This window comes from Musca autumnalis, unplaced genomic scaffold, assembly GCF_047663935.1.
Source record: "Musca autumnalis isolate F117 unplaced genomic scaffold, ASM4766393v1 scaffold_1, whole genome shotgun sequence".
Classification (NCBI taxonomy): Eukaryota; Metazoa; Arthropoda; class Insecta; order Diptera; family Muscidae; genus Musca; species Musca autumnalis.
The window spans coordinates 20,946,796-20,970,554 of record NW_027411644.1 but is presented as its reverse complement, the minus strand read 5'-3'; the positions used below and the strand labels follow the sequence as shown (position 1 = coordinate 20,970,554).

At 35.1% G+C, this 23,759-nt stretch overlaps 2 protein-coding genes across 2 annotated transcripts in view; both read right to left on the bottom strand.

Moving 5' to 3' along the window:
• Nucleotides 1-21,164, bottom strand: part of LOC141391584 (uncharacterized) — a 130,548-nt gene extending 109,384 nt beyond the window's left edge. The window contains exon 1 of the mRNA XM_073964456.1: nt 20,606-21,164. Coding sequence (XP_073820557.1) covers nt 20,606-21,164 — 559 coding nt within the window. The remainder of the gene's footprint in view (nt 1-20,605) is intronic.
• Nucleotides 21,165-21,291: 127 nt separating this feature from the next.
• Nucleotides 21,292-23,316, bottom strand: LOC141391583 (uncharacterized). Its single transcript, XM_073964455.1, has one exon. It carries the CDS (start codon nt 23,314-23,316, stop codon nt 21,292-21,294), a length of 2,025 nt encoding a protein of 674 aa, XP_073820556.1.
• Nucleotides 23,317-23,759: the final 443 nt, after the last annotated feature.

The following is a 23,759-nucleotide window of genomic DNA, read 5'->3' as shown; positions in this document are numbered from 1 at the left end:
ATTTTTATAAAAGTCGCGATATCTCCGAAACTAGAAGAGATAGAGCAAATCTGGCAAAAATTCGAGATCATTTTTATAAAAGTCGCGATATCTCCGAAACTAGAAGAGATAGAGCAAATCTGGCAAAAATTCGAGATCATTTTATAAATGTCGCGATATCTCCGAAACTAGAAGAGATAGAGCAAATCTGGCAAAAATTCGAGATCATTTTTATAAAAGTCGCGATATCTCCGAAACTAGAAGGGATAGAGCAAATCTGGCAAAAATTCGAGATCATTTTTATAAAAGTCGCGATATCTCCGAAACTAGAAGAGATAGAGCAAATCTGGCAAAAATTCGAGATCATTTTTATAAATGTGGCGATATCTCCGAAACTAGAAGAGATAGAGCAAATCTAGCAATAATTCGAGATCATTTTTATAAAAGTCGCGATATCTCCGAAACTAGAAGAGATAGAGCAAATTGTCAAAAATTGGAGATCATTTTTATAAAAGTCGCGATATCTCCGAAACTAGAAGAGATAGAGCAAATCTGGCAAAAATTCGAGATCATTTTTATAAAAGTCGCGATATCTCCGAAACTAGAAGAGATAGAGCAAATCTGGCAAAAATTCGAGATCATTTTATAAAAGTCGCGATATCTCCGAAACTAGAAGAGATAGAGCAAATCTGGCAAAATTTCGAGATCATTTTATAAATGTCGCGATATCTCCGAAACTAGAAGAGATAGAGCAAATCTGGCAAAAATTCGAGATCATTTTTATAAAAGTCGCGATATCTCCGAAACTAGAAGAGATAGAGCAAATCTGGCAAAAATTCGAGATCATTTTTATAAAAGTCGCGATATCTCCGAAACTAGAAGAGATAGAGCAAATCTGGCAAAATTCGAGATCATTTTATAAATGTCGCGATATCTCCGAAACTAGAAGAGATAGAGCAAATCTGGCAAAAATTCGAGATCATTTTTATAAAAGTCGCGATATCTCCGAAACTAGAAGGGATAGAGCAAATCTGGCAAAAATTCGAGATCATTTTTATAAAAGTCGCGATATCTCCGAAACTAGAAGAGATAGAGCAAATCTGGCAAAAATTCGAGATCATTTTTATAAAAGTCGCGATATCTCCGAAACTAGAAGAGATAGAGCAAATCTGGCAAAATTTCGAGATCATTTTTATAAAAATTCAAGTTCAACTTCATTTTTATAAATGTCGCGATATCTCCGAAACTAGAAGAGATAGAGCAAATCTGGCAAAAATCCGAGATCATTTTTATAAAAGTCGCGATATCTCCCAAACTAGAAGAGATAGAGCAAATCTGCCAAAAATTCGAGATCATTTTTATAAAAGTCGCGATATCTCCGAAACTAGAAGAGATAGCGCAAATCTGGCAAAAATTCGAGATCATTTTTATAAAAATTCAAGTTCAACATCATTTTTATAAATGTCGCGATATCTCCGAAACTAGAAGAGATAGAGCAAATCTGGCAAAAATTCGAGATCATTTTTATAAAAATTCAAGTTCAACATCATTTTTATAAATGTCGCGATATCTCCGAAACTAGAAGAGATAGAGCAAATCTGGCAAAAATTCGAGATCATTTTTATAAAAAATTCAAGTTCAACTTCATTTTTATAAATGTCGCGATATCTCCGAAACTAGAAGAGATAGAGCAAATCTGGCAAAAATTCGAGATCATTTTTATAAAAAATTCAAGTTCAACTTCATTTTTATAAATGTCGCGATATCTCCGAAACTAGAAGAGATAGAGCAAATCTGGCAAAAATTCGCGATATCTCCGAAACTGGCAAAAATTCGAGATCATTTTTTATAAAAAATTCAAGTTCAACTTCATTTTTGTAAATGTCGCGATATCTCCGAAACTAGAAGAGATAGAGCAAATCTGGCAAAAATTCGAGATCATTTTTATAAAAGTCGCGATATCTTCGAAACTAGAAGAGATAGAGCAAATCTGGCAAAAATTCGAGATCATTTTTATAAAAAATTCAAGTTCAACTTCATTTTTATAAATGTCGCGATATCTCCGAAACTAGAAGAGATAGAGCAAATCTGGCAAAAATTCGCGATATCTCCGAAACTGGCAAAAATTCGAGATCATTTTTTATAAAAAATTCAAGTTCAACTTCATTTTTGTAAATGTCGCGATATCTCCGAAACTAGAAGAGATAGAGCAAATCTGGCAAAAATTCGAGATCATTTTTATAAAAGTCGCGATATCTCCGAAACTAGAAGAGATAGAGCAAATCTGGCAAAAATTCGAGATCATTTTTATAAAAAATTCAAGTTCAACTTCATTTTTATAAATGTCGCGATATCTCCGAAACTAGAAGAGATAGAGCAAATCTGGCAAAAATTCGCGATATCTCCGAAACTGGCAAAAATTCGAGATCATTTTTTATAAAAAATTCAAGTTCAACTTCATTTTTGTAAATGTCGCGATATCTCCGAAACTAGAAGAGATAGAGCAAATCTGGCAAAAATTCGAGATCATTTTTATAAAAGTCGCGATATCTCCGAAACTAGAAGAGATAGAGCAAATCTGGCAAAAATTCGAGATCATTTTTATAAAAAATTCAAGTTCAACTTCATTTTTATAAATGTCGCGATATCTCCGAAACTAGAAGAGATAGAGCAAATCTGGCAAAAATTCGAGATCATTTTTATAAAAAATTCAAGTTCAACTTCATTTTTATAAATGTCGCGATATCTCCGAAACTAGAAGAGATAGAGCAAATCTGGCAAAAATTCGCGATATCTCCGAAACTGGCAAAAATTCGAGATCATTTTTTATAAAAAATTCAAGTTCAACTTCATTTAGTAAATGTCGCGATATCTCCGAAACTAGAAGAGATAGAGCAAATCTGGCAAAAATTCGAGATCATTTTTATAAAAGTCGCGATATCTTCGAAACTAGAAGAGATAGAGCAAATCTGGCAAAAATTCGAGATCATTTTTATAAAAAATTCAAGTTCAACTTCATTTTTATAAATGTCGCGATATCTCCGAAACTAGAAGAGATAGAGCAAATCTGGCAAAAATTCGCGATATCTCCGAAACTGGCAAAAATTCGAGATCATTTTTTATAAAAATTCAAGTTCAACTTCATTTTTGTAAATGTCGCGATATCTCCGAAACTAGAAGAGATAGAGCAAATCTGGCAAAAATTCGAGATCATTTTTATAAAAGTCGCGATATCTCCGAAACTAGAAGAGATAGAGCAAATCTGGCAAAATTCGAGATCATTTTTATAAAATATTCAAGTTCAACTTCATTTTTATAAATGTCGCGATATCTCCGAAACTAGAAGAGATAGAGCAAATCTGGCAAAAATTCGCGATATCTCCGAAACTGGCAAAAATTCGAGATCATTTTTTATAAAAAATTCAAGTTCAACTTCATTTTTGTAAATGTCGCGATATCTCCGAAACTAGAAGAGATAGAGAAAATCTGGCAAAAATTCGAGATCATTTTTATAAAAAATTCAAGTTCAACTTAATTTTTAATAATGTCGCGATATCTCCGAAACTAGAAGAGTTAGAGCAAATCTGGCAACAATTCGAGATCATTTTTATAAAAGTCGCGATATCTCCGAAACTAGAAGAGATAGAGCAAATCTGGCAAAAAATCGAGATCATTTTTATAAAAGTCGCGATATCTCCGAAACTAGAAGAGATAGAGCAAATCTGGCAAAAATTCGAGATCAAATTTATAAAAGTCGCGATATCTCCGAAACTAGAAGAGATAGAGCAAATCTGGCAAAAATTCGAGATCAAATTTATAAAAGTCGCGATATCTCCGAAACTAGAAGAGATAGAGCAAATCTGGCAAAAAATCGAGATAATTTTTATAAAAGTCGCGATTTCTCCGAAACTAGAAGAGATAGAGCAAATCTGGCAAAAAATCGAGATAATTTTTATAAAAGTCGCGATATCTCCGAAACTAGAAGAGATAGAGCAAATCTGGCAAAATTTCGAGATCATTTTTATAAAAGTGGCGATATCTCCGAAACTAGAAGATATAGAGCAAATCTGGCAAAAATTCGAGATCATTTTTATAAAAGTCGCGATATCTCCGAAACTAGAAGAGATAGAGCAAATCTGGCAAAAATTCGAGATCATTTTTATAAAAAATTCAAGTTCAACTTCATTTTTATAAATGTTGCGATATCTCCGAAACTAGAAGAGGTAGAGCAAATCTGGCAAGAATTCGAGATCATTTTTATAAAAGTCGCGATATCTCCGAACTAGAAGAGATAGAGCAAATCTGGCAAAAATCGAGATCATTTTATAAAAGTCGCGATATCTCCGAAACTAGAAGAGATAGAGCAAATCTGGCAAAAAATCGAGATCATTTTTATAAAAGTCGCGATATCTCCGAAACTAGAAGAGATAGAGCAAATCTGGCAAAAATTCGAGATCATTTTTATAAAAGTCGCGATATCTCCGAAACTAGAAGAGATAGAGCAAATCTGGCAAAAATTCGCGATATCTCCGAAACTGGCAAAAATTCGAGATCATTTTTTATAAAAAATTAAAGTTCAACTTCATTTTTATAAATGTCGCGATATCTCCGAAACTAGAAGAGATAGAGCAAATCTGGCAAAAATTCGAGATCATTTTTTATAAAAAATTCAAGTTCAACTTCATTGTTGTAAATGTCGCGATATCTCCGAAACTAGAAGAGATAGAGCAAATCTGGCAAAAATTCGAGATCATTTTTATAAAAAATTAAAGTTCAACTTCATTTTTATAAATGTCGCGATATCTTCGAAACTAGAAGAGATAGAGCAAATCTGGCAAAATTCGAGATCATTTTTATAAAAGTCGCGATATCTCCGAAACTAGAAGAGATAGAGCAAATCTGGCAAAAATTCGAGATCATTTTTATAAAAGTCGCGATATCTCCGAAACTAGAAGAGATAGAGCAAATCTGGCAAAAATTCGAGATCATTTTTATAAAAGTCGCGATATCTCCGAAACTAGAAGAGATAGAGCAAATCTGGCAAAAATTCGAGATCATTTTTATAAAAGTCGCGATATCTCCGAAACTAGAAGAGATAGAGCAAATCTGGCAAAAATTCGAGATCATTTTTATAAAAGTCGCGATATCTCCGAAACTAGAAGAGATAGAGCAAATCTGGCAAAAATTCGAGATCATTTTTTATAAAAATTCAAGTTCAACTTCATTGTTGTAAATGTCGCGATATCTCCGAAACTAGAAGAGATAGAGCAAATCTGGCAAAAATTCGAGATCATTTTTATAAAAAATTAAAGTTCAACTTCATTTTTATAAATGTCGCGATATCTTCGAAACTAAAAGAGATAGAGCAAATCTGGCAAAAATTCGAGATCATTTTTATAAAAGTCGCGATATCTCCGAAACTAGAAGAGATAGAGCAAATCTGGCAAAAATTCGAGATCATTTTTATAAAAGTCGCGATATCTCCGAAACTAGAAGAGATAGAGCAAATCTGGCAAAAATTCGCGATATCTCCGAAACTGGCAAAAATTCGAGATCATTTTTTATAAAAAATTCAAGTTCAACTTCATTTTTGTAAATGTCGCGATATCTCCGAAACTAGAAGAGATAGAGCAAATCTGGCAAAAATTCGAGATCATTTTTTATAAAAAATTCAAGTTCAACTTCATTGTTGTAAATGTCGCGATATCTCCGAAACTAGAAGAGATAGAGCAAATCTGGCAAAAGTTCGAGATCATTTTTATAAAAGTCGCGATATCTCCGAAACTAGAAGAGATAGAGCAAAATTTGTCAAAAATTCGAGATCATTTTTATAAAAGTCGCGATATCTCCGAAACTAGAAGAGATAGAGCAAATCTGGCAAAAATTCGAGATCATTTTTATAAAAGTTGCGATATCTCCGAAACTAGAAGAGATAGAGAAAATCTGGCAAAAATTCGAGATCATTTTTATAAAAGTTGCGATATCTCCGAAACTAGAAGAGATAGAGCAAATCTGGCAAAAATTCGAGATCATTTTTATAAATGTGGCGATATCTCCGCAACTAGAAGAGATAGAGCAAATCTGGCAAAAATTCGAGATCATTTTATAAAAGTCGCGATATCTCCGAAACTAGAAGAGATAGAGCAAATCTGGCAAAAATTCGAGATCATTTTTATAAAAGTTGCGATATCTCCGAAATTAGAAGAGATAGAGCAAATCTGGCAAAAATTCGAGATCATTTTTATAAAAGTGGCGATAACTCTGAAACTAAAAGAGATAGAGCAAATCTGGCAAAAATTTGAGATCATTTTATAAAAGTGGCGATATCTCCGAAACTAGAAGAGATAGAGCAAATCTGGCAAAAATTCGAGATCATTTTTATAAAAGTCGCGATATCTCCGAAACTAGAAGAGATAGAGCAAATCTGGCAAAAATTCGAGATCATTTTTATAAAAGTCGCGATATCTCCGAAACTAGAAGAGATAGAGCAAATCTGGCAAAAATTCGAGATCATTTTTATAAAAGTCGCGATATCTCCGCAACTAGAAGAGATAGAGCAAATCTGGCAAAAATTCGAGATCATTTTTATAAAAGTCGCGATATCTCCGCAACTAGAAGAGATAGAGCAAATCTGGCAACAAATCGAGATCATTTTTATAAAAGTCGCGATATCTCCGAAACTAGAAGAGATAGAGCAAATCTGGCAAAAATTCGAGATCATTTTTTATATAAGTCGCGATATCTCCGAAACTAGAAGAGATAGTGCAAATCTGGCAAAAATTCGAGATCATTTTTATAAAAGTCGCGATATCTCCGAAACTAGAAGAGATAGAGCAAATCTGGCAAAATTCGAGGTCATTTTTATAAAAGTTGCGATATCTCCGAAACTAGAAGAGATAGAGCAAATCTGGCAAAAATTCGAGATCATTTTATAAAAGTCGCGATATCTCCGAAACTAGAAGAGATAGAGCAAATCTGGCAAAAATTCGAGATCATTTTTATAAAAGTCGCGATATCTCCGAAACTAGAAGAGATAGAGCAAATCTGGCAAAAATTCGAGATCATTTTTATAAAAGTCGCGATATCTCCGAAACTAGAAGAGATAGAGCAAATCTGCCAAAAATTCGAGATCATTTTATAAAAGTCGCGATATCTCCGAAACTAGAAGAGAGAGAGCAAATCTGGCAAAAATTCGAGATCATTTTTCTAAATGTCGCGATATCTCCGAAACTAGAAGAGATAGAGCAAATTTGTCAAAAATTCGAGATCATTTTTATAAAAGTCGCGATATCTCCGAAACTAGAAGAGATAGAGCAAATCTGCCAAAAATTCGAGATCATTTTATAAAAGTCGCGATATCTCCGAAACTAGAAGAGAGAGAGCAAATCTGGCAAAAATTCGAGATCATTTTTATAAAAGTCGCGATATCTCCGAAACTAGAAGAGATAGAGCAAATCTGGCAAAAATTCGAGATCATTTTTATAAAAGTCGCGATATCTCCGAAACTAGAAGAGATAGAGCAAATCTGGCAAAAATTCGAGATCATTTTTATAAAAGTCGCGATATCTCCGAAACTAGAAGAGATAGAGCAAATCTGCCAAAATTCGAGATCATTTTATAAAAGTCGCGATATCTCCGAAACTAGAAGAGAGAGAGCAAATCTGGCAAAAATTCGAGATCATTTTTCTAAATGTCGCGATATCTCCGAAACTAGAAGAGATAGAGCAAATTTGTCAAAAATTCGAGATCATTTTTATAAAAGTTGCGATATCTCCGAAACTAGAAGAGATAGAGCAATCTGGCAAAAATTCGAGATCATTTTTCTAAATGTCGCGATATCTCCGAAACTAGAAGAGATAGAGCAAATTTGTCAAAAATTCGAGATCATTTTTATAAAAGTTGCGATATCTCCGAAAATAGAAGAGATAGAGCAAATCTGGCAAAAATTCGAGATCATTTTTATAAAAGTCGCGATATCTCCGAAACTACAAGAGATAGAGCAAATCTGGCAAAAATTCGAGATCATTTTTATAAAAGTCGCGATATCTCCGAAACTAGAAGAGATAGAGCAAATTTGTCAAAAATTCGAGATCATTTTTCTAAATGTCGCGATATCTCCGAAACTAGAAGAGATAGAGCAAATTTGTCAAAAATTCGAGATCATTTTTCTAAATGTCGCGATATCTCCGAAAATAGAAGAGATAGAGCAAATTTGTCAAAAATTCGAGATCATTTTTATAAAAGTTGCGATATCTCCGAAACTAGAAGAGATAGAGCAAATCTGGCAAAAATTCGAGATCATTTTTATAAAAGTTGCGATATCTCCGAAAATAGAAGAGATAGAGCAAATCTGGCAAAAATTCGAGATCATTTTTATAAAAGTTGCGATATCTCCGAAACTAGAAGAGATAGAGCAAATCTGGCAAAAATTCGAGATCATTTTTATAAAAGTCGCGATATCTCCGAAACTAGAAGAGATAGAGCAAATCTGGCAAAAATTCGAGATCATTTTTATAAAAGTCGCGATATCTCCGAAACTAGAAGAGAGAGAGCAAATCTGGCAAAAATTCGAGATCATTTTTATATAAGTCGCGATATCTCCGAAACTAGAAGAGATAGAGCAAATCTGGCAAAAATTCGAGATCATTTTTATAAAAGTCGCGATATCTCCGAAACTAGAAGAGATAGAGCAAATCTGGCAAAAATTCGAGATCATTTTTATAAAAGTCGCGATATCTCCGAAACTAGAAGAGATAGAGCAAATCTGGCAAAAATTCTAGATCATTTTTATAAAGTCGCGATATCTCCGAAACTACAAGAGATAGAGCAAATTTGTCAAAAATTCGAGATCATTTTTCTAAATGTCGCCGATATCTCCGAAACTAGAAGAGATAGAGCAAATTTGTCAAAAATTCGAGATCATTTTTATAAAAGTTGCGATATCTCCGAAACTAGAAGAGATAGAGCAAATCTGGCAAAAATTCGAGATCATTTTTATAAAAGTTGCGATATCTCCGAAAATAGAAGAGATAGAGCAAATCTGGCAAAAATTCGAGATCATTTTTATAAAAGTCGCGATATCTCCGAAACTACAAGAGATAGAGCAAATCTGGCAAAAATTCGAGATCATTTTTATAAAAGTCGCGATATCTCCGAAACTAGAAGAGATAGAGCAAATTTGTCAAAAATTCGAGATCATTTTCTAAATGTCGCGATATCTCCGAAACTAGAAGAGATAGAGCCAAATTTGTCAAAAATTCGAGATCATTTTTATAAAAGTTGCGATATCTCCGAAACTAGAAGAGATAGAGCAAATCTGGCAAAAATTCGAGATCATTTTTATAAAAGTCGCGATATCTCCGAAACTACAAGAGATAGAGCAAATCTGGCAAAAATTCGAGATCATTTTTATAAAAGTCGCGATATCTCCGAAACTAGAAGAGATAGAGCAAATCTGGCAAAAATTCGAGATCATTTTTATAAAAGTTGCGATATCTCCGAAAATAGAAGAGATAGAGCAAATCTGGCAAAAATTCAAGATCATTTTTATAAAAGTTGCGATATCTCCGAAACTAGAAGAGATAGAGCAAATCTGGCAAAAATTCGAGATCATTTTTATAAAAGTCGCGATATCTCCGAAACTAGAAGAGATAGAGCAAATCTGGCAAAAATTCGAGATCATTTTTATAAAAGTCGCGATATCTCCGAAACTAGAAGAGATAGAGCAAATCTGGCAAAAATTCGAGATCATTTTATAAAAGTCGCGATATCTCCGAAACTAGAAGAGAGAGATCATTTTTATAAAAGTCGCGATATCTCCGAAACTAGAAGAGATAGAGCAAATCTGGCAAAAATTCGAGATCATTTTTATAAAAGTCGCGATATCTCCGAAACTAGAAGAGATAGAGCAAATCTGGCAAAAATTCGAGATCATTTTTATAAAAGTCGCGATATCTCCGAAACTACAAGAGATAGAGCAAATCTGGCAAAAATTCGAGATCATTTTTATAAAAGTCGCGATATCTCCGAAACTAGAAGAGATAGAGCAAATCTGGCAAAAATTCGAGATCATTTTTATAAAAGTCGCGATATCTCCGAAACTAGAAGAGATAGAGGAAATCTGGCAAAAATTCTAGATCATTTTTATAAAAGTCGCGATATCTCCGAAACTAGAAGAGATAGAGCAAATCTGGCAAAAATTCGAGATCATTTTTATAAAAGTCGCGATATCTCCGAAACTAGAAGAGATAGAGCAAATCTGACAAAAATTCGAGATCATTATTATAAAAGTCGCGATATCTCCGAAACTACAAGAGATAGAGCAAATCTGGCAAAAATTCGAGATCATTTTTATAAAAGTCGCGATATCTCCGAAACTAGAAGAGATAGAGCAAATCTGGCAAAAATTCGAGATCATTTTTATAAAAGTCGCGATATCTCCGAAACTAGAAGAGATAGAGGAAATCTGGCAAAAATTCGAGATCATTTTTATAAAAGTCGCGATATCTCCGAAACTACAAGAGATAGAGCAAATCTGGCAAAAATTCGAGATCATTTTTATAAAAGTCGCGATATCTCCGAAACTACAAGAGATAGAGCAAATCTGACAAAAATTCGAGATCATTTTTATAAAAGTCGCGATATCTCCGAAACTACAAGAGATAGAGCAAATCTGGCAAAAATTCGAGATCATTTTTATAAAAGTCGCGATATCTCCGAAACTACAAGAGATAGAGCAAATCTGACAAAAATTCGAGATCATTTTTATAAAAGTCGCGATATCTCCGAAACTACAAGAGATAGAGCAAATCTGGCAAAAATTCGAGATCATTTTTATAAAAGTCGCGATATCTCCGAAACTACAAGAGATAGAGCAAATCTGACAAAAATTCGAGATCATTTTTATAAAAGTCGCGATATCTCCGAAACTACAAGAGATAGAGCAAATCTGGCAAAAATTCGAGATCATTTTTATAAAAGTCGCGATATCTCCGAAACTACAAGAGATAGAGCAAATCTGACAAAAATTCGAGATCATTTTTATAAAAGTCGCGATATCTCCGAAACTACAAGAGATAGAGCAAATCTGGCAAAAATTCGAGATCATTTTTATAAAAGTCGCGATATCTCCGAAACTACAAGAGATAGAGCAAATCTGGCAAAAATTCGAGATCATTTTTATAAAAGTCGCGATATCTCCGAAACTACAAGAGATAGAGCAAATCTGGCAAAAATTCGAGATCATTTTTATAAAAGTCGCGATATCTCCGAAACTACAAGAGATAGAGCAAATCTGACAAAAATTCGAGATCATTTTTATAAAAGTCGCGATATCTCCGAAACTACAAGAGATAGAGCAAATCTGGCAAAAATTCGAGATCATTTTTATAAAAGTCGCGATATCTCCGAAACTACAAGAGATAGAGCAAATCTGACAAAAATTCGAGATCATTTTTATAAAAGTCGCGATATCTCCGAAACTACAAGAGATAGAGCAAATCTGGCAAAAATTCGAGATCATTTTTATAAAGTCGCGATATCTCCGAAACTACAAGAGATAGAGCAAATCTGACAAAAATTCGAGATCATTTTTATAAAAGTCGCGATATCTCCGAAACTACAAGAGATAGAGCAAATCTGGCAAAAATTCGAGATCATTTTTATAAAAGTCGCGATATCTCCGAAACTACAAGAGATAGAGCAAATCTGGCAAAAATTCGAGATCATTTTTATAAAAGTCGCGATATCTCCGAAACTACAAGAGATAGAGCAAATCTGGCAAAAATTCGAGATCATTTTTATAAAAGTCGCGATATCTCCGAAACTACAAGAGATAGAGCAAATCTGACAAAAATTCGAGATCATTTTTATAAAAGTCGCGATATCTCCGAAACTACAAGAGATAGAGCAAATCTGGCAAAAATTCGAGATCATTTTTATAAAAGTCGCGATATCTCCGAAACTACAAGAGATAGAGCAAATCTGACAAAAATTCGAGATCATTTTTATAAAAGTCGCGATATCTCCGAAACTACAAGAGATAGAGCAAATCTGGCAAAAATTCGAGATCATTTTTATAAAAGTCGCGATATCTCCGAAACTACAAGAGATAGAGCAAATCTGGCAAAAATTCGAGATCATTTTTATAAAAGTCGCGATATCTCCGAAACTAGAAGAGAGAGATCATTTTTATAAAAGTCGCGATATCTCCGAAACTAGAAGAGATAGAGCAAATCTGGCAAAAATTCGAGATCATTTTTATAAAAGTCGCGATATCTCCGAAACTAGAAGAGATAGAGGAAATCTGGCAAAAATTCTAGATCATTTTTATAAAAGTCGCGATATCTCCGAAACTACAAGAGATAGAGCAAATCTGGCAAAAATTCGAGATCATTTTTATAAAAGTCGCGATATCTCCGAAACTACAAGAGATAGAGCAAATCTGACAAAAATTCGAGATCATTTTTATAAAAGTCGCGATATCTCCGAAACTACAAGAGATAGAGCAAATCTGGCAAAAATTCGAGATCATTTTTATAAAAGTCGCGATATCTCCGAAACTACAAGAGATAGAGCAAATCTGGCAAAAATTCGAGATCATTTTTATAAAAAGTCGCGATATCTCCGAAACTACAAGAGATAGAGCAAATCTGGCAAAAATTCGAGATCATTTTTATAAAAGTCGCGATATCTCCGAAACTACAAGAGATAGAGCAAATCTGGCAAAAATTCGAGATCATTTTTATAAAAGTCGCGATATCTCCGAAACTAGAAGAGAGAGATCATTTTTATAAAAGTCGCGATATCTCCGAAACTAGAAGAGATAGAGCAAATCTGGCAAAAATTCGAGATCATTTTTATAAAAGTCGCGATATCTCCGAAACTACAAGAGATAGAGCAAATCTGGCAAAAATTCGAGATCATTTTTATAAAAGTCGCGATATCTCCGAAACTACAAGAGATAGAGCAAATCTGACAAAAATTCGAGATCATTTTTATAAAAGTCGCGATATCTCCGAAACTACAAGAGATAGAGCAAATCTGGCAAAAATTCGAGATCATTTTTATAAAAGTCGCGATATCTCCGAAACTACAAGAGATAGAGCAAATCTGGCAAAAATTCGAGATCATTTTTATAAAAGTCGCGATATCTCCGAAACTAGAAGAGAGAGATCATTTTTATAAAAGTCGCGATATCTCCGAAACTAGAAGAGATAGAGCACCGAACTACAAGAGATAGAGCAATTCGAGATCATTTTTTATAAAAGTCGCGATATCTCCGAAACTACAAGAGATAGAGCAAATCTGACAAAAATTCGAGATCATTTTTATAAAAGTCGCGATATCTCCGAAACTACAAGAGATAGAGCAAATCTGGCAAAAATTCGAGATCATTTTTATAAAAGTCGCGATATCTCCGAAACTACAAGAGATAGAGCAAATCTGGCAAAAATTCGAGATCATTTTTATAAAAGTCGCGATATCTCCGAAACTACAAGAGATAGAGCAAATCTGACAAAAATTCGAGATCATTTTTATAAAAGTCGCGATATCTCCGAAACTACAAGAGATAGAGCAAATCTGGCAAAAATTCGAGATCATTTTTATAAAAGTCGCGATATCTCCGAAACTACAAGAGATAGAGCAAATCTGGCAAAAATTCGAGATCATTTTTATAAAAGTCGCGATATCTCCGAAACTACAAGAGATAGAGCAAATCTGGCAAAAATTCGAGATCATTTTTATAAAAGTCGCGATATCTCCGAAACTACAAGAGATAGAGCAAATCTGACAAAAATTCGAGATCATTTTTATAAAAGTCGCGATATATCCGAAACTACAAGAGATAGAGCAAATCTGGCAAAAATTCGAGATCATTTTTATAAAAGTCGCGATATCTCCGAAACTACAAGAGATAGAGCAAATCTGGCAAAAATTCGAGATCATTTTTATAAAAGTCGCGATATCTCCGAAACTACAAGAGATAGAGCAAATCTGGCAAAAATTCGAGATCATTTTTATAAAAGTCGCGATATCTCCGAAACTACAAGAGATAGAGCAAATCTGGCAAAAATTCGAGATCATTTTTATAAAAGTCGCGATATCTCCGAAACTACAAGAGATAGAGCAAATCTGACAAAAATTCGAGATCATTTTTATAAAAGTCGCGATATCTCCGAAACTACAAGAGATAGAGCAAATCTGACAAAAATTCGAGATCATTTTTATAAAAGTCGCGATATCTCCGAAACTACAAGAGATAGAGCAAATCTGGCAAAAATTCGAGATCATTTTTATAAAAGTCGCGATATCTCCGAAACTACAAGAGATAGAGCAAATCTGGCAAAAATTCGAGATCATTTTTATAAAAGTCGCGATATCTCCGAAACTACAAGAGATAGAGCAAATCTGGCAAAAATTCGAGATCATTTTTATAAAAGTCGCGATATCTCCGAAACTACAAGAGATAGAGCAAATCTGACAAAAATTCGAGATCATTTTTATAAAAGTCGCGATATCTCCGAAACTACAAGAGATAGAGCAAATCTGGCAAAAATTCGAGATCATTTTTATAAAAGTCGCGATATCTCCGAAACTACAAGAGATAGAGCAAATCTGGCAAAAATTCGAGATCATTTTTATAAAAGTCGCGATATCTCCGAAACTACAAGAGATAGAGCAAATCTGACAAAAATTCGAGATCATTTTTATAAAAGTCGCGATATCTCCGAAACTACAAGAGATAGAGCAAATCTGACAAAAATTCGAGATCATTTTTATAAAAGTCGCGATATCTCCGAAACTACAAGAGATAGAGCAAATCTGGCAAAAATTCGAGATCATTTTTATAAAAGTCGCGATATCTCCGAAACTACAAGAGATAGAGCAAATCTGGCAAAAATTCGAGATCATTTTTATAAAAGTCGCGATATCTCCGAAACTACAAGAGATAGAGCAAATCTGGCAAAAATTCGAGATCATTTTTATAAAAGTCGCGATATCTCCGAAACTACAAGAGATAGAGCAAATCTGACAAAAATTCGAGATCATTTTTATAAAAGTCGCGATATCTCCGAAACTACAAGAGATAGAGCAAATCTGGCAAAAATTCGAGATCATTTTTATAAAAGTCGCGATATCTCCGAAACTACAAGAGATAGAGCAAATCTGGCAAAAATTCGAGATCATTTTTATAAAAGTCGCGATATCTCCGAAACTACAAGAGATAGAGCAAATCTGGCAAAAATTCGAGATCATTTTTATAAAAGTCGCGATATCTCCGAAACTACAAGAGATAGAGCAAATCTGGCAAAAATTCGAGATCATTTTTATAAAAGTCGCGATATCTCCGAAACTACAAGAGATAGAGCAAATCTGACAAAAATTCGAGATCATTTTTATAAAAGTCGCGATATCTCCGAAACTACAAGAGATAGAGCAAATCTGACAAAAATTCGAGATCATTTTTATAAAAGTCGCGATATCTCCGAAACTAGAAGAGATAGAGCAAATCTGGCAAAAATTCGAGATCATTTTTATAAAAGTCGCGATATCTCCGAAACTACAAGAGATAGAGCAAATCTGGCAAAAATTCGAGATCATTTTTATAAAAGTCGCGATATCTCCGAAACTACAAGAGATAGAGCAAATCTGACAAAAATTCGAGATCATTTTTATAAAAGTCGCGATATCTCCGAAACTACAAGAGATAGAGCAAATCTGGCAAAAATTCGAGATCATTTTTATAAAAGTCGCGATATCTCCGAAACTAGAAGAGATAGAGGAAATCTAGCAAAAATTCGAGATCATTTTTATAAAAGTCGCGATATCTCCGAAACTACAAGAGATAGAGCAAATCTGGCAAAAATTCGAGATCATTTTTATAAAAGTCGCGATATCTCCGAAACTACAAGAGATAGAGCAAATCTGACAAAAATTCGAGATCATTTTTATAAAAGTCGCGATATCTCCGAAACTACAAGAGATAGAGCAAATCTGGCAAAAATTCGAGATCATTTTTATAAAAGTCGCGATATCTCCGAAACTAGAAGAGATAGAGGAAATCTGGCAAAAATTCGAGATCATTTTTGTAAAAGTCGCGATATCTCCGAATAAAAATTCAAGTTCAACTTCATTTTTATAAATGTCGCGATATCTCCGAAACTAGAAGAGATAGAGCAAATCTGGCAAAAATTCGAGATCATTTTCATAAAAAATTCAAGTTCAACTTCATAGAGCAAATCTGGCAAAAATTCGAGATCATTTTTATAAAAATTCAAGTTCAACTTCATTTTTATAAATGTCGCGATATCTCCGAAACTAGAAGAGATAGAGCAAATCTGGCAAAAATTCTAGATGATTTTTATAAATGTCGCGATATCTCCGAAACTAGAAGAGATAGAGCAAATCTGGCAAAAATTCTAGATCATTTTTATAAATGTCGCGATATCTCCGAAACTAGTAGAGATAGAGCAAATCTGGCAAAAATTCGAGATGATTTTTATAAAAGTCGCGATATCTCCGAAACTAGAAGAGATAGAGCAAATCTGGCAAAAATCCGAGATCATTTTTATGAAAGTCGCGATATCTCCGAAACTAGAAGAGATAGAGCAAATCTGGCAAAAATTCGAGATCATTTTTATAAAAAAATCAAGTTCAACTTCATTTTTATAAATGTCGCGATATCTCCGAAACTAGAAGAGATCTGGCAAAAATTCGAGATCATTTTTATAAAAAATTCAAGTTCAACTTAATGTTTAATAAAGTCGCGATATCTCCGAAACTAGAAGAGATAGAGCAAATCTGGCAAAAATTCGAGATCATTTTTATAAAAAAATTCAAGTTCAACTTCATTTTTATAAATGTCGCGATATCTCCGAAACTAGAAGAGATAGAGCAAATCTGGCAAAAATTCGAGATCATTTTTATAAAAAATTCAAGTTCAACTTCATTTTTATAAATGTCGCGATATCTCCGAAACTAGAAGAGATAGAGCAAATCTGGCAAAAACTCGAGATCATTTTTATAAAAGTCGCGATATCTCCGAAACTAGAAGAGATAGAGCAAATCTCCGAAACTAGAAGAGATAGAGCAAATCTGGCAAAAATTCGAGATCATCTTTATAAAAAATTCAAGTTCACCTTAATTTTTATAAAAGTCGTGATATCTCCGAAACTAGAATAGATTTTTGCACCTGCTGTGAGTAATGAAGCGCAAAACGTATGCTACGATTCGTTGTAGACAGATGAACGAGTTATTGTGATTTATTTTGTATATTATATATTTGGTATCTTCCTTTTTCTCTCAAGATTAGTCGAATTTGCAAGATGTGAATTGAATTTTGCTGGCAAATCTGACAAAAATTCGAGATCATTTTTATAAAAGTCGCGATATCTCCGAAACTACAAGAGATAGAGCAAATCTGGCAAAAATTCGAGATCATTTTTATAAAAGTCGCGATATCTCCGAAACTAGAAGAGATAGAGCAAATCTGGCAAAAATTCGAGATCATTTTTATAAAAGTCGCGATATCTCCGAAACTACAAGAGATAGAGCAAATCTGGCAAAAATTCGAGATCATTTTTATAAAAGTCGCGATATCTCCGAAACTACAAGAGATAGAGCAAATCTGGCAAAAATTCGAGATCATTTTTATAAAAGTCGCGATATCTCCGAAACTACAAGAGATAGAGCAAATCTGGCAAAAATTCGAGATCATTTTTATAAAAGTCGCGATATCTCCGAAACTACAAGAGATAGAGCAAATCTGACAAAAATTCGAGATCATTTTTATAAAAGTCGCGATATCTCCGAAACTACAAGAGATAGAGCAAATCTGACAAAAATTCGAGATCATTTTTATAAAAGTCGCGATATCTCCGAAACTAGAAGAGATAGAGCAAATCTGGCAAAAATTCGAGATCATTTTTATAAAAGTCGCGATATCTCCGAAACTACAAGAGATAGAGCAAATCTGGCAAAAATTCGAGATCATTTTTATAAAAGTCGCGATATCTCCGAAACTACAAGAGATAGAGCAAATCTGACAAAAATTCGAGATCATTTTTATAAAAGTCGCGATATCTCCGAAACTACAAGAGATAGAGCAAATCTGGCAAAAATTCGAGATCATTTTTATAAAAGTCGCGATATCTCCGAAACTAGAAGAGATAGAGGAAATCTAGCAAAAATTCGAGATCATTTTTATAAAAGTCGCGATATCTCCGAAACTACAAGAGATAGAGCAAATCTGGCAAAAATTCGAGATCATTTTTATAAAAGTCGCGATATCTCCGAAACTACAAGAGATAGAGCAAATCTGACAAAAATTCGAGATCATTTTTATAAAAGTCGCGATATCTCCGAAACTACAAGAGATAGAGCAAATCTGGCAAAAATTCGAGATCATTTTTATAAAAGTCGCGATATCTCCGAAACTAGAAGAGATAGAGGAAATCTGGCAAAAATTCGAGATCATTTTTGTAAAAGTCGCGATATCTCCGAATAAAAATTCAAGTTCAACTTCATTTTTATAAATGTCGCGATATCTCCGAAACTAGAAGAGATAGAGCAAATCTGGCAAAAATTCGAGATCATTTTCATAAAAAATTCAAGTTCAACTTCATAGAGCAAATCTGGCAAAAATTCGAGATCATTTTTATAAAAATTCAAGTTCAACTTCATTTTTATAAATGTCGCGATATCTCCGAAACTAGAAGAGATAGAGCAAATCTGGCAAAAATTCTAGATGATTTTTATAAATGTCGCGATATCTCCGAAACTAGAAGAGATAGAGCAAATCTGGCAAAAATTCTAGATCATTTTTATAAATGTCGCGATATCTCCGAAACTAGTAGAGATAGAGCAAATCTGGCAAAAATTCGAGATGATTTTTATAAAAGTCGCGATATCTCCGAAACTAGAAGAGATAGAGCAAATCTGGCAAAAATCCGAGATCATTTTTATGAAAGTCGCGATATCTCCGAAACTAGAAGAGATAGAGCAAATCTGGCAAAAATTCGAGATCATTTTTATAAAAAAATCAAGTTCAACTTCATTTTTATAAATGTCGCGATATCTCCGAAACTAGAAGAGATCTGGCAAAAATTCGAGATCATTTTTATAAAAAATTCAAGTTCAACTTAATGTTTAATAAAGTCGCGATATCTCCGAAACTAGAAGAGATAGAGCAAATCTGGCAAAAATTCGAGATCATTTTTATAAAAAAATTCAAGTTCAACTTCATTTTTATAAATGTCGCGATATCTCCGAAACTAGAAGAGATAGAGCAAATCTGGCAAAAATTCGAGATCATTTTTATAAAAAATTCAAGTTCAACTTCATTTTTATAAATGTCGCGATATCTCCGAAACTAGAAGAGATAGAGCAAATCTGGCAAAAACTCGAGATCATTTTTATAAAAGTCGCGATATCTCCGAAACTAGAAGAGATAGAGCAAATCTCCGAAACTAGAAGAGATAGAGCAAATCTGGCAAAAATTCGAGATCATCTTTATAAAAAATTCAAGTTCACCTTAATTTTTATAAAAGTCGTGATATCTCCGAAACTAGAATAGATTTTTGCACCTGCTGTGAGTAATGAAGCGCAAAACGTATGCTACGATTCGTTGTAGACAGATGAACGAGTTATTGTGATTTATTTTGTATATTATATATTTGGTATCTTCCTTTTTCTCTCAAGATTAGTCGAATTTGCAAGATGTGAATTGAATTTTGCTGGCCACATTGAATCTTTTCCGTGTAAAAACAAGGGACCACAGAACCAAAGCGAACAATCTTTAAGGGCTTTTGGTGAAATGCCGCGAGATAGTATATCGGCTGGATTGCACTTAGAGCTGACATGACGCCATTGTTCTGCCTGAGTGATTTCTTGTATGATTGCAATTCTATTGGCCACAAATGTGTTGAATGCTGCAGATGATGAGTTTATCCGAGCCAGCACGATTTCTGAGTCAGTCCAAAACCAGGTTGGACACGTCAATTGAAGATCGATTTTATTTTTTTAAGCTAGCTGGGCTCCAAGTGCTGCTGCGCAAAGCTCCAAACGTGGTATGGTTTGCCTTTTGAGTGGGGCAACACGAGATTTTGCACAGAGGAGACGTGTCATGGTAGTTCGTCTTTAAAGGTTGATCGCATGTAAGCCGCTGCGCCATACGCCTTTTCTGATGCATTTGTGAAGATGTGTAGTTGCCTTGATTCTGGCACTCTCCCTTTAAAGATGTGTCTATATATCTGAAGGGTTTTTAGAGCGTTTAAGTCCGATCGAAACGTGGTCCATTTAGAGTGTAAGGATTCTGGTAACGATTGGTCCCAGTCTAATTTTAACTCCCACAATTCTTGTATGAATATTTTGGCCGTTACTGTGACTGGAGACAGTATTCCTAATGGATCAAAAAGTCTGACAAGATCTGATGTAACTGTACGTTTAGTGATTCTTCTGACGGAAGCAATGTTAACTTTTACACAAAATGTGTCATCTTTTGGAAGCCATGTTAGTCCTAATGTTTTAACGGTGTCAGCCTTTGAGCTCTCGAAATCTAAGTTTACTTCTTGATCTCCTTCTGAAATGTTTTTAAGCAGTTGAGGGTTATTAGCACACCACTTGCGTAAGTTGAATCCGCTATCTTTCATAACTTGAATGAGTTGCTGCTGCAAATTAACTGCCATAACTAAGCTGTCGGCTCCGCCCAGGCCATCGTCGACGTAAAAATTCTCTTGGAGAAATTGCGAGGCGAGCGGGTAACGGATTGCGTTCTCCTTAGCTAATCGTTGCAGGCATTTTGTTGCCAAATATGGGGCGGCTCTTGTGCCATATGTGACTGTGTTGAGTTGGTAGTAGGTTATAGGCTGAGTGACATCCTTTCTCCAAATTATTAGTTGAAACTGGCGATCCTCAGGAGAGATTAGGACCTGTCTGTACATTTTCTCGACGTCAGTTGTAAAAACGTACTTGAGTAGCCTAAATCTCAGAGGTATGGAGAACAGATCGCTTTGAACAGTAGGTCCTGTGTACATCAGATCGTTTAACGAATGTGATGACGAAGTTTTGGCCGATGCGTCGAATACTACACGAAGCTTTGTTGTTGTGCTCTCAGGTCGTTGCACGCAATGATGTGGGATGAAGTAGTGTGGTGAGCGAATAGCATCCGCCGATATTTTTGTCATGTGTCCTAGGTTCTCATATTCTTCCATGAATTTGACATATTGTTCCTTCAAATCAGGATCTTTCTGCAACCGGCGTTCGAGGGAGAAAAATCGATTGATTGCGATCTCATGTGAGTCTCCTAAAGCGTCAGGGGATATTCGAAAGGATATTCGGACTACAAATCGATTTTTTGTTGTTCTTGATGGTGTGCTGCTCAAAGTGATTTTCGTATTGTCTTTCTTCGATGGACATTGGTTTGCTGGTTGCCTTGATTTCCTCCAATTCCCACAGCCGGGCGATAGAGGCGTCAAGCGATTCATCCATGGTACAGATTCCAGATGTAAAGTTCCTTGGCTGTTCCTCTTGAATTTTTCCTGAGATTGTCCACCCAAACACAGTGTTCTGCATTGTGGGGAGATCCTTGGCTAATTGTATTTGTCCAATCGACAACAGTTCGTGATAGTGTTCTGCACCTAGTAATATATCAATTTTATCAGGACGGTTGAAGGCTGGATCAGCTAGCGTCAGATTCTTTGGAAGCGACCAATCTTCAATGCTAATGAATTGTGATGGCTGTGGTGACAGGACACGAGGCAAGACAAATGCTTCAAGTCGAGTCGAATAATTGTTGATTCGAGACTTCAGAGCCACATTTACTCGATGGTTTGTTCTAGTGTTGGTTACACCGATTCCGTTGATATTAATTGTCGACTTGTGCATTGAAATGCCAAGTCGCTTTACTAAACGTTCTGTGATGAAATTGACTTGTGAACCAGAATCAAGCAAAGCGCGGCACTCCACTTCTGCTTCATCCACCTTTATTTTGACTACTGCTGTGCTGAGAAGAACGGCTAGCGAGGTGGCTTTCTGATTATTGGGTGACTCAGTATTTACGGAGGCTACCCCTCCGGCAGGCTTTGTACCAGTTCCAGCTGATAAAGTCATACGACTATCTTGTTTGTTTGTAGATCCTTGCTTGCGCAAGGATTTGTGTTTCTTGTTGCATTTCATGCAGCATCGCGTAGTACATTGCTTCGATGAATGGCCCGCCTTTAAACAGTTTACACATCGTTTTTGCTTTTGTGTGAAATTTTGTCGTTCTGGTGGTGTCATTTTGAGAAAGTTCTGGCAGTGATATAGTTTATGGGTGCCATTTTTACATAGAGTACATATGTTGTTTCCTTGGTTTGCCGATGCCACTGTAGCACAAGATTTAGATGAAGGTTTTTCCTTTTGACCCATTGCCTCCATTGACTGGAATCGAGTCTCCAGAAATTCTAGGAATTGACTAACTTGCTGCAATTCCCTTGGGTTGACAATTGATCTTTCGTATTGATTGTAAATACTTCGGTCTAGTTTCTTCGACAGTAGATGAAGTAGAATTGGACTCCAAGAGGACGTGTCGACTCCCACGTTCTTAAGCGCATGTAAGCACTCTTGTGTGACGTCATGTAGCTGCTTTATGGACGCGGCTGATGATCCGGTCGATGGCTGATCAATCAGTTGATGTATAAGCGATGCTACCAGCACTCGCTTGTTGTTGTATCGGTCTTGCAAAAATTTCCATGCTGCTTCATAATTTTCGGCTGTTGCTGAGATATGACTTATCAAATTTTCCGCTTCACCAGTGAGATTGGCCTTCAGATACCACATCTTTTGTACTGTGGGTATGCGTTGATTGTTTACTAACTGCGTGAAAAGGTCAAAGAAGGCCGGCCATTTTAGATAATCTCCATTAAATTTTGGGATTGTGATTTTGGGCAGTGGCAACACATTCGCTTGCCCAAGTTCTATTCCTTTTTCTGCAGTTGGTGTTGTTGTTTTGAAGTTTTCTACTACCATATTCTCCAGAGTGGTGTAGGAGTCCATATCGTAGCCTTCTTCCTGTGGATTGCAACTGTTTTCCCATATTGAGAAATGCAGTTCTTGAATTTGTTCCCACAGTTTTTCCTTTAATTTCATGTTGGATGCTGTCGGATCCATGGTAAGTACCCTCTTCAGAGACGCTATCATAACGTTTTGTCTTCTGATTGCCGAATTGGTTGAGGATACTGAAGCTATTGAGCCGCCGTTGTGTATGGTTGATTTCTTTGCAGGAGGTTTATCAGCAGTTGTTTCTGATTCTTTTGAAGGCTCCAACATGGCTGACTCAAATAGCTTACGGTACTTCATTGTAAGTTCAGTACTTGTGGTCCTTTGGATAATTTTGGAGACACTGTATTTTTGAGTCTGTGATTTCGAATTCGGCCCATGCGGCGTCAAATTTAGTGAGTCGATCCTTGTAGAAGCTAGTTGTTCTTTTTGAGATTGGCTCCTTTTTTGCATTGCGGATGATAGTTTCTATCCGATCACCGGTGGCTCGTTGAGCATCTACCAATTGACTGAACAAGGTCATGCCTGCCGAATCTTCATCGGTTGCCATTTTTAATTAGTTAATGTCCGGAATTCGCCCGAAGATTGCCTTCTGCAACAGTAGCTATATATAATCCTGTGTATTGTCCAATCAAAATTTCGGTATTCTGTGCTTTATACGCTACTGTTCTAGAATGCCGACTGATGTCCTGGTGAACTTGCTAATGTTGATCCTGTGCCGTGTTACAGGATCTGAAATACTT

Bases quoted from the DNA above. Each gene is read 5' to 3' on its own strand.
- LOC141391583 (XM_073964455.1), bottom strand. From the start codon at position 23,316: ATGAAGTACCGTAAGCTATTTGAGTCAGCCATGTTGGAGCCTTCAAAA.